The sequence below is a fragment of the Capsicum annuum genome, chromosome 12 (genome assembly GCF_002878395.1).
Source record: "Capsicum annuum cultivar UCD-10X-F1 chromosome 12, UCD10Xv1.1, whole genome shotgun sequence".
Lineage (NCBI taxonomy): Eukaryota > Viridiplantae > Streptophyta > Magnoliopsida > Solanales > Solanaceae > Capsicum > Capsicum annuum.
In genome coordinates this window covers 52,599,240-52,611,329 of record NC_061122.1, presented here as the reverse complement: position 1 = coordinate 52,611,329, position 12,090 = coordinate 52,599,240, and the positions used below count along the sequence as shown (strand labels likewise).

Sequence of the window (12,090 nt, the reverse complement as noted above, 5' to 3'; positions counted from 1 at the left end):
ATGGAGTTTTGAGGAAATTAGCTAAGTTCCTTTTTTAATTCTCCGTCCCTCCTCCCCAATAATAACATCATCTTTAAATGCAGGTGCTCAATGCAGAGGTTGGGGGCTCCGGTGCTCAAGCATGCCTTTAGGGAGAAAACAGGATTGCGGACATCATGGCTAAGGAAAGGGCAAGAAGCACGTTTTTTGATGAACCAGTGATCATGGAAGTTCCTCCGGTGTATGTGATATATGCAGTTGAAGCAGACACCCTAGGAACTACTTTTGTTAAAAACACTTAAAGTTTGTACGACTTAATTAAATTATTGATTATTTAATCTAATTGCAAGTTTTTAGTTTACTTGTTCTGTATGGCATATCTTCTTGGTTAAACCATCATATGAGACTGTAATGACTAATAGCCACTCACTGGCGCATGCTACTACTTCAGGGGATCACCCTGTTCTACTGTATAGAAAAACGAGCTCAGGATGACCAGTGGCAATCCTGAAAATCAGACTGAAATAAAGGGAAAAAAAGTAATTTAGCTTTAGTGGTTCAATGTTCAATGGCCTTGGAAAGGCATCTGGAAAAACAAAGTTCCACACAAAGTAGCATGCTTTGTCTGGTTGCTGGCTAAAGAAGCTGCTCTCACTCAAGATAATTTGATGAAGAAAGGGATACTATAGTGCCCAAGATGGTTTTTTGTGGGAAAATGCGGAAACAGTTCATCATCTTTTTCTTCATTGCAAAATCACTGGACAACTATGGAGGATGTTCTTAAATCTCAAGGGCATTTCCTGGACTATACCGGGAAAGATTACAGAAACAATTCAAAACTGGGAGGAAGCTGGCGCGCACATAAAAAATAGAGACAGATGGAGAATCGTCCCTGCAAGTATCTGGTGGACTATATGGAAGGAGAGGAATGCTAGTATGCAAAAGATTAAGCTTAATTGTCTTTTGTTGCTATGTTTTTGGTGTAATCAAGCGTACTCAAATGATACTATCTCTATAATTGATGTTCTAGATTCAATTTAGATAGGAGATAGCAGGATAGTATAGTAAATGATGTAAATACGGTTTCAGTACAACCTATGTACTGCTGTTGGAGAAATTTACAAAGTCACCAGTTTCAGAAAAAGAAAAAAAAAATCTAGAAGAATCTCCTTTTCCTTTTCATCTCCAAGGAAAGAGAGAAATGGCGAGATAAATAGATAGCACAAATTCTCTTCATCGTCGACTATCCTACTGCTCTCTCCTCCGATGCAATGACAGACATTCTTGCCTCTTCCCTGACAATAGCAACAGGTACTACTAAATTTCAAGCTTCTGTTTCGAAATTTAGCTTTAGTGTTGAAAATTCTCAGTTTTTAGTCTCTCCCCACCCCCCCTTCCAAAAAAAAAAGAAAATATTTGAGAGTCTTTTGGGTTATCGAGAAAATTTCTTAAGATATCCTGATAACAATGGATAAAAAGTAAAAAAGTACAAATAATCGTCCGAGAAGTACTGAAAACGGACATAATAACGAAAAACCCTAAATGCCGCTCTTTCCTTTCCCTCTCTCTATCGATGGCAACTTGAAGAAGAAGTTCATGGCTGCTTCGTCCTCTCCCCAGCCTGTGACTGTGGGAGAGACAAACACCAACCCTAATACAAAAATGTCCTACTCAACAACCCTTAAACCACAACAAACAACCAATAAACTGTTAAAAACTGTACTAAAACCCATTGAGTTTATTCATGGAGAACCTACTGTGAGATTTACTATGGAGGAAAGGGAGCAATCTGCTAGGGAAGAAGGTTTACATGAAGCAGTGATTATCAAATTTGCATATAGAAAACCAGTGCTATCCGAGTTACGAAAGCTTTTGCCAAAGCAATTTGATGTCAAAGGAAGTTGTAATATCGGACAACTTGATTTTCGTCACCTTTTGGTCAGGTTTGATCGATATAACGACTTTGTACAGGTTTTGTCAAGTTCATATGGATATTTTAAGTTTGATGGAGAAGAGTACTTGTTCAGAATTTTCCCATGGACGTCAGCGTTCAACCCTAAGGAAGAAACACCTAAAGCCTAGGTATGGATTTCATTACTAGAATTACCTCCGGATCTCTTTGCGAGGAGGTCCCTATTGTCGATGGCAGCAGCTGCAGAGAAGCCTATTGCAGTGGATAAAGCAACACAAAGTACTGCTAGGGTTAAGGTAATCATAGACCTACTTGAAAAGCAACCAAATCGTGTAAGGCTGTATTTATGGAGAAAGAATCGGGCAAAATTATTTAACATTATCAAAAAAATTGTCTATGATAATCTTCCATTGTATTGCACTCACTGTAAACATCAAAGGCATGAGGAAAACAAATGTCGTTTGTTGATGGGGAAGATAATGTCTCAAGGTGATCGTTTGGTGATGAAGCTGGGCGAGATGTCGCACTTATGCAGCCTGATTCTGAGGGTAACAATATGGAACAATTAAAGGGAGATGCACGTGATTTTTTGAATGGCAAGAGAGCTGGACAAAAGGACATTGAAAAACCTCGGAATATGGGGCAAAAATTGGCAGGGAATATTGATTCGAATAAGGACAATTCTTTACCAATTGTTGTGGGTATGACTGATGGTCTTGACTTTAGATGTTCAAAGTGACGTTGTTACTGTTGGAAATAATACCAATTACATGGAGCAGAGCATAGAAAACGGGTTGCTGGTCATGGTGAGAAGGAGCTATCTATATTGCCGAGTTCAAAACTTAATGGAATCAAAAATCCAGAGCCAAATAATTCTACTGTAGCACCTTCAGGGAATGCAACTCTTGTTCCTGCTAAAGAGATACTGCAGCAGCAACAAATGGATGTTTCAGATAGTTGCAAAAAGACGGTTGCAGATGGAGATAAAAGAATTGCACAATGCGACGTTGTACAGGAAATGTAGTAATAATGTAGGTCTCAATGTAATAATGTAGTAATAACAATTCAATAATATTCTCTTCTTATATTTTTCACACCTATATATGGTATATATAGTGCTCCGGGCTGCCCTTATTTTTAGCCTGTATATGGTATATAAACGACTTTTCTAATAAGATTTGCCATATGATGCTTTTTCAAATACCCATATTTAAAGTGTTTCAATTACTTCTAGAAATTGCACTATAATGTTTTTTGACAGACACACAACAGCTTAGACTGGACAGAATACTTTTCTTTGAAGAATGGGCATCAAATTTCAGAAATATAGGGCAGAATCTACTGCCTAGAGTAACCTCTAATCACTCGCCTATAATGTTACAATGTGGTGATTGGGAGTCCACTAAATCCTATTTCAAGTTTGAGAATTGGTGGTTGGAAACGGAGGGCTTCAAGGAGAGAGTAAAGGGATGGTAGGATTCCTTCAATTGCACCGGAAAACCAGACTATATCTTGATTACAGAACTTAGAGCATTAAAAGGGAAATTGAAAGAGTGGAGCAAAACTGTCTCGGGAAACTTGAGAGCCCAAAAGAAAGATTAGTTGAGACAACTAGCTGAACTAGAGGAGATGCAGGAACATAGAGCTTTAGAGGCAGAGGAAATAACCTCTAGACCTCTAGACTAACTTTGAATATGAAATTTGAACACATAGCCAACAGGAAAGAAATCGCATGGAGACAAAGGTCCAGGGCAGTATGGTTAAAGCAAGGGGATAGGAACACGAGTTTTTTCCATAGAACTGTCAATGCACACGAGAGGAAAAACATAATTGATAAGTTAAAAGTAAGAGATGTGATCCTAACAAAAGCAGAAGAGGTTCACGAGGAGATAGTAAGTTACTACGAGAAGCTGTATTCTGAACTAGAAAACTGGAGACCACATCTTGACATGAGGAACTGTCCAATGATTGGAGAAGAAGAAAATAGCTTACTGATACAACCATTTGGGCAACAAGAAATTCTGGAGAGTATAAAAGCATGTGCAGGTGACAAAGCACCAGGACCTGACGGTTTTTCCATGGCTTTCTTTAGCCAATGTTGGGAAACCATCAACACTGACCTAGTTGCAGCAGTACAAAATTTTCACAAGGAAGAAATCTTCGAGAAGAGCATCAATGCCACATTTGTAGCTCTAATACCTAAGAAAGTAGGGGCTATGGAGTTGAAAGATTTTAGACCAATAAGCTTGATAGGAGGGGTGTACAAGATTATAGCCAAGCTTATGGCAGAAAGGTTGAAGAAAGTTATACATAGTCTTATGGACAAACAACAAATGTCATTCATTAAAGGAAGGCAAATCATGGACGCAGTGTTGATAGCAAATGAGTGTGTCGAGTCCAGACAAAGAAGCAAAAAGCCGGGAATTCTCTGTAAGCTAGACATACAAAAGGCCTACGACCTCTTGAATTGGAACTTTTTGATACTTACGATGCAGAAAATGGGATTTGGATCTAAATGGATCAACTGGGTGAAATATTGCATTAGCACAATCAAATTTTTTGTAATAATCAATAGAACTCCCAGTGGTTTTTTCACTTCACAAAGGGGCTTGAGACAGGAAACCCTCTGTCTCCCTTCATTTTCATCCTAGCAATGGAAGGACTTCGCAACATGATTCAGACGGCCAAGGAAAGAGATTGGATCAGGGATTTTCGGGTTGGCACCAAGGCAGCAAACAACCTGGAAATAACTCATCTGCAATATGCAGATGACACTAGTCTTTTGCGAAGCAGAGAAGGACCAAATGTTGTTCCTAAGGGTGATTTTCATCATATTTGAAGCAGTTTATGGTTTACACATAAACTGAGGAAAGAGCTTCATTTATCCTATAAATGAAGTGGCAAAGGTGGACAATTTGACAGCAATTTTGGGTGGCGGAGTAGGTGAGCTACCAACCATATGTTTAGGCATGCCTCCAAGAGCCAAAAGCAAGTCTAAAGGGATTTGGAATGGGGTAATTGAAAAGTGTGAGAAGAAGCTTACCCACTGGAAGAGTCAATACCTCTCTTAAGGAGGTAGATTGACTATGATTAATATTGTTCTTGATGCACTTCCAACATATATAATGTCTATTTTTCCAGCACCAAACAATGTGATAAAAAGGATAGATGTCCTAAGAAGAAACTTTCTCTGGGGAATGAAGACAAGAAAAAATTTCACTTGGTCAAATGAGAGGTAGTAACAAAAAGCTAAGAAAGGAGGAGGAATGGGGATTAGGGATATGAAAATGCAAAATAGGAGCCTAATGATGAAATGGCTTTGGAAATTTGTTACAGGGGAAAATACACTATGGAAAGAAGTAATCAGGGAAAAATATGACATGGAGGATAGGTGGATAACAAAGATGGTGGTTACTCCATACGGATGCGGCATTTGGAGATCCATTAGGAATCTTTGGCCATTAGTCTTATCTAGGATTAGTTTCTAAGTAGAAATAGCCAGAAAGTATCATTTTGGGAGGACAATTGGATAGACCAGAGGCCCCTGAAACAGCTTTACCAGACATTCACATCCTAGGCCTACAGCAACAGGGCACTGTATCTGAAATGTGGACAGGACGGATGGAATTTGCAGCTTGGAAGAAATTTAAATGATTAGGAGATGGAGAGGATAGGTGTTTTCTACAATACTATGGAATCGTTTAACAATCTAATAGGGGAAGAGGACACAACAGTTTGGAAGATTGGCAATAAAGGGGTTTTAAGTGTAAACTCTGCATACAAAGATCTATTCATCTCGCAAACAGGAGAAGAACTCTGGCCACAGAAGATGATATGGAGGGTCAAAATCCCTTACAAAGTCAATTATTTCTCCTGGTTATTGGCTAAGCAAGCAGCGCTAACACAAGAAAATATAAAGAAAAAGGGGTTTCCAACTATGTTCTAGATGTATTTATGTAGGGAACAAGCCAAGACAGTTAACCATCTCTTCTTACATTGCAAATGGACGGATCAGCTTTGGAGGATATTCACCAGCCTAAGGAAGATTACTTCAGTAAAACCAAGGAGCATTGAACGTGTTCTTAAGTGTTGGATCAGAGTGGGAAATACTACAGAAAAGGAGGAGAGATGAAAGATTGTCCCGGCATGTATATGGTAGACAGTATGGAAAGAAAGAAATCAAAGGTGCTTTGAGGGCAAACAGAACAATTTACAGAATTTTAAGATGAATTGTTTAGCTCTTTATTATTTTTGGTGTGAACAGAAAGTGTTAGGACAAACAGAAGATATTTTTGATATTCTAGACTATTTGTAACAAAAAGTACAAATAGGAATCAAATAGTTTCTATAATACTTTTGGAAGGGGGACTGCACATTTTTTATGTAGTACACCTGTGGATATATAGATAAAAAGTTATCTTTCTCAAAAAAAAAGTAATTGTTACATAGATATCAACAGGTATACTACACAAATCGTGTAGTAATCCTCAAAAGCTAGCCAATATCAATACTTTTTTACCCAAATTTGGGACATCTCTCGTCAAAGATATGTATAAGTTATTTTTTCGTGTTACGCCCAATTCTGATACTTATTCTCTATTGTTTGGCTGCTTTCTTGTGTGTAAGACTCCTAATGTTCTTTTAACACACATTTGGTACTCTAATTAGGATATAACGAAGCAGCTTGAACCTTGAAATTCATTTGGTTAGCTATGGTATGTCAGAAGTATTGAAGATTATATCATTTAATAGCTATGGTTTTTTTGCAAGGATCTACATATTAGATGAACTCAATGACACTACCAGGAAACACCAAGAATGTATGTTGCCAATTTCAATTTCTTTCATCCTATGTTTCCATCTTGTTCTTTTTTTTTATGAAAAATACTTACATATCTTTAGGGTTGTGAAATGTGACGCACAATTCATATGGAGTCAGATTCGTTTGACATCGCAAGAGATTTAGGCAAGCCGACACTCAAGCTGAAAAGGTTACCACTGCTTGACCATTATAAGGTGAATAATTTTGTTTTTTCAAGTCAACTTTATCCACTCTTGTGACAACGATTATTATATTTTTCTATCTCATTACTTACTTAATAGTAGTTATTACCTTGTAGTTTTTGAAGTCAAAAAGTCAACTAAGAGATTAAAAGGAAGCTTTTAAAAAGTAATTCTTATGTATTTTGGAACTTTAAGGTTAATAAAGAGAACCTTGAGTCTTTTGAAAATTAGTGACCGGTTGACTAATTGAGAGATGGGGAAAGGGGGATGGAGAGGTAAGGCAGAAAAAGGGAAAAGGAAAAGGTACCTTGACTTTGAGAATTCAAAGGGAAAGCAAGGACACACAATCTAACTAATGTCAAGGGTCAGATATAGATAATGATGACGGCAAAGAGGAGCTTGTAGCTTGCTCCCGTCCAGTTTTAGAGATGCTGAAGCCAAAGGCAACTATCAGGCCATTTGTGATTGCACACAAATGTATATGTATTTTTTAACAACAATGGTGTCCGGCCAACTTGCACGCACCTCGACTTATTCCATGGGATACCTTCCACCTTCCACCAGCAACAACATGATGTTCAATCCATGTCATTGACCACTAGCCCACACCTTTGGGTGCCACAAATATTCTGTTATCATATCTTGCTTGTTTAACTGCTTCTTGATTCATTTTTGTTGATGACCCTTGAGTTATAGTAGGAGCAACCTTAGTTTTTTTTCCACTTTAACTACTCCCTCGAGACTACTACATAAAATTTACTTTTGATTCTTTATGTACTAACAAAAGGATTTTGGTGAACCTGTAAACTTCTGATATTCTATATTCATATAGGAATAAGAACTTCTCTCACTATTTCACTGGAGTAACTGATAATGTATAGTAGTATTGACTATAAATCTACGTCTCTAATGAACTTAGTCTGACATTTCCAATTTACAATAACATTCTCTCGATCTCTCTTCCTTGCAGACCACTTCCATTGTTCTCAGATGATTTTGCCATCAGTGCTTGAGATTTCACAAACCAAGGTATAATTCTATGTTCTTCATGTCGCGTCGGTGTTCTTTTTCTTTCCGTATCTTTCCCATGTGTTTTTTCCTCAATTCTACTTGAGCTAAAAATCCTATGTTTATTCTCATCTCCTTTGCTACTATCCACACTCTATTCTGAATTTCTTTTTTTTGGATGTCATCTTTTACCACCAAATATTTCTTGATTGTTTCACAAGATACTACTATGTTTAAATTCCTTTTGTGCATATATTAACCGGTGATGGATCATCTTGAAATGCATGGGATCAAATAAACTAAAAAAAGACCTAATGTGAACTTTTACTATTAGCAGTATATTTCTTTCATCACAAAAAGGATTACGAGTATGTCTATTTGGAGTTGTATATTTGCAAAGCTATAAAACTTTGCAGTGGATGGTTTTGCTTCAAATGATAAATGCCGAAAACAAACAAGCAAAACTTTGCAATGGTTGTCTTGAGATTTGGTTGGTGTGAAGTGAATAATTATAAGAAGTTACGACAAATTTTAGATGTTTGAAAATGTTAGAGAAAAATTCATCTGCACCAATGCGGCCACGAGCCTCTTTTCCAAGAGGAACCCAAAAAGAGTAGGAGGTGTTGGCGACCGTAGGCATCTGATGGTTCAGGTGTCGTAGGTCACTTTATTTTTGAAAGCTTAGACAGAGAGAATAAACGAACTCCTCGAGGGCTGCATAAGCTACTTTAATGCAAACCACAAGGACTGACTATTATTGTAGAATCTATTAGTAGAATTCAAGGTTAAGGATGACTCCTAGAGAATTATCAAAATACGAACTTCTCTTCTCCTTTCTTTTAATACTTGGTTGGCAAGGTCAGGGCCTTTTGATTATTTATTTTTTGAAAAAGCTGGTATAGGCCTATGTTTGCCTTTCTTGTTTCATTTTAAAATAAAAGCGTCAGCTATAAAAAGGCATAAGATTATTTATACTATTATAGAAGAGTAAGTGTGAAACTGATATCGACTTCTCTGTTACCCAAAATTAAAATTCTACACTGATGGAAGTTTTGACTTCTTATATACATATATTTTAAGCTTAATAACATGTATTGCTTGTCATGTGTCACACAAAAGAATCCTTTTATGAAAGTCTCCTCTCCCTTTCCTCTCTAAATCATCAAGCTCTTCACTCCATGTGTTCTTATCTTTAAATCTTTATGGGTTTTTATGTTTCAATCGTTGTTTTTGTTGGTTGTTCTTCTCCGGATCTTCTGCTCTGTCGTAGAATCTCGATGGTGTTTCTAGCTGAAATCTTATGGGTTTGGGTTCGTTGCTGCTACACCTATAAACTGGTTAGTTCAACCTTCGGGTTTTTTTTGCTTTCATCTACTCAAAAGTTTGGTTGTTAATTCATATTAAGGACATAAATTTGTATTCCAAATAGCTTCATGCCTTTTCAGGTAATAGTCTGGTTAAATTTTTTGTTGTATCTTTATTTCTCTGTAATCACTGCTTCAGTGTCTTTAAGTTTTCTTTGTCTGAAAGTTGTTGCATACTGCAAACAGGCCAAACTAATATACAAGTTTACTCTTCTTGAATATTGATATCTCACCCTAGAAACCTTATGGCTCTAAGATTGATATTTGTCTCTTTAGTTCAGACTTTCATTCATTCTAATTAACTCGCAAGATGCTAACCAAAATTTTCATTTTTATATCATGTGACAATGGAAGATAGTGATGAACGTGATTGCTTAACATCCTATGCTAGGAGTTTATCAAGGCTTTCATTTTGAAAGTAGTGTTTTCTGAGTACATTAATTTTTTTTCTTTCTTTTTTCTGTTCAGTTTTTGATCATTACGAGAATTTGATAATACATAAATTGATATACTCAGCTAATAATATATTTACATTAGTATTATCAAAGCTAAAATACAAAATCCAGTATTGGTCTTCAATTGTATTTTTGCAATTTTAGTATTACTGTACTTTATTTCCGAAAGACTTTTGAAAAAGTTAAAAAAACTAACCACTTCACAACAAAACAAGGGTCATACCTATCTAGTAATACATACATACATATATATATATATATATATATGCCTGTTTAACCAGAAAAAAAAAATGCTCCAACCTTTACTTCCACATGCTACTCATTTATATAGCCACTCTACTAATAAGACTCGAAATAAGCTGCTCAAACTTACTTTTCGATCTCCTCGAATTTCAGGTACTCCAGCGCCAGCTGCAAGCTCCTAATCCACGTAACACTCAAGTCCCATCCTGCAAAATTTTGTGAAAGGACATCACTCTTCCTGGATATCATGATATTCTTCCCCAATGAAGGAAAAAGGTTCTAAGCCAAAATCAATTGTTTCAGTTGAGGCGCGATTTGACCTGTGTCGTACAAAAACATATATTCCTAGAATACTTATGCACAATATCTTCTCTGATAATTAAAGAACTTGATTCGATAACAAGGGCATGAGTTGGACAGTGTGGTACAAAAACATATTTTCCCAGAATACTTATGCACAAGTATGCTCTCTGATAATTAAAGAACCATTATAACAACCATTAGCACCATATATCAAATCAAGTAGCACCGTATTTTATCTATAGTCAAACCTCGCCAAATACTCTAGTAGTTTCAACTTGGAAAAAAACAGGAGACCTGGAGAACTGGAAACTGGAAAGAGATAGAACTTTGACATGAAGCATTACTATCTCACAGTAGAGACAAGTAATCTAAACATTTCCCAATCATTTGCTTTCTTTTTCTTTATATCCTTCAACTTCATTCTCTCATGATTTTGAAATTATAAAATATTTGAATAGGTGATGCACCAGAAGGAATCTTAAAATTAAATCTCTTCTTTAAATATCTTTGATTTTTGAGTCAGAGAAGTCGCACAAATTAGTGCAATAAGCTTGCTCTCCCCAAAGCAGCTAACGCACCCTTAAATCTTCAGGCAGGTTTAGAGGGACTCTCCCAAGATCATCAGCATCTACAAATGCAACAAAACTAGAAACATTCATAGTAGAGAAGAGTCATTACATGTAAGTGCTAGAAAACTAACTTCACCGAAAGAGTAATGCTTACGGAAACTGAAAAAAACCCTATAATGGAACCAAAAAAGTCTCTGAAAAGATCAAGAGAAAATCCGAGTGGAGAGTGCTATCAGTGAGAAAGAACAAGCAAAGTACTCTGACAGAAAGACAAGTACCAAGGTGCACTGGGCTTTAAGCAAAAAATTCAATGAAAGTGCAGCTCTAGTTGGAAAAATAAGAAAGAAAAGAACAAGCAAGGAAAAAAAGATAAAATATATAAACGTAAGGAAACAAAAACTAACTATAATCACAAACAGTCGGACACTAAAACCCGAAGAAGCTGAAAGAATGCTGCTAATTGCTAAAAAAGCCTAAATATCTATCAAAATTACTGCTTCGATCCCCATATAGTGGGCCACTAAGAACTAATATCAGTCTCCTTGTCTAACCATATTCTATCTGCAGTAGAAGGCTTAAAGATACAACTCTCGCACCTATTACCTTGGCGGAAATTACATAAAATTTAAGTCCTTACTTCAAACCAAAATAGCACCTAAATTCCCAACAACAGAATTGAAAAAACAATAACTTGGTATATTACTAGCTCCAAGAATCTAAAAAACTCCGTCTCCCTCTGGTGGACAATTTGGACAGAAAGGAATGCCAGATGTTTTGAGAGCAAAAGCAGTGATCTACGGAAGATCAAGCTGAACTGCATCAAACTTTTTCGTTTTTAGTGCACACGGATGTATTTAGAAGATACTGAATCCATCATAGATATCCTAGGTTCCTGTTAGGATTAAGATTCAGCTTTTCTTCATTTTTGTCAAGTTGTAAATATGGTTTTCAGTGCAACCTATGTACTGGTTTCAGTGAATACACTCAAATGTTACCTTCTCAAAAAAAAGAAAAGAAGAAATGTCTCCCTTTCCTAGCCCTAATAACTTATAGCAAGCATGTATCCATACTTAATCAAACTGGAAAATGAAATATATTATATTGCAGGATTTGGAGTCTCTATAGGCTAATAACTCTAGCAATGATCCCAAATTGCAAGTGTAGGGTATCAGTTTTCTTGAATACAATAGCTGGCATGGCAAAAACAACAAGATTCCTATGGAGAGAGAAATAAAAGAGCTTTTGAAGGAGTA

At 36.5% G+C, this 12,090-nt stretch overlaps 1 protein-coding gene across 7 annotated transcripts in view; it reads right to left on the bottom strand.

The window, feature by feature from the left end:
- Positions 1 to 12,090, bottom strand: part of LOC107850260 — a 65,160-nt gene that overhangs the window by 33,395 nt on the left and 19,675 nt on the right. For 6 of the 7 annotated variants that reach the window (XM_047401781.1, XM_016694666.2, XM_047401782.1 and 3 more), the window contains one exon: positions 10,096 to 10,171. The exons of the other annotated variant lie outside the window; for it this stretch is intronic. In XM_047401781.1, the coding sequence (XP_047257737.1) occupies positions 10,096 to 10,171 (76 nt within the window). Of the gene's footprint in view, positions 1 to 10,095; positions 10,172 to 12,090 lie in introns of those variants that run through there. 7 annotated transcript variants of the gene reach the window in all.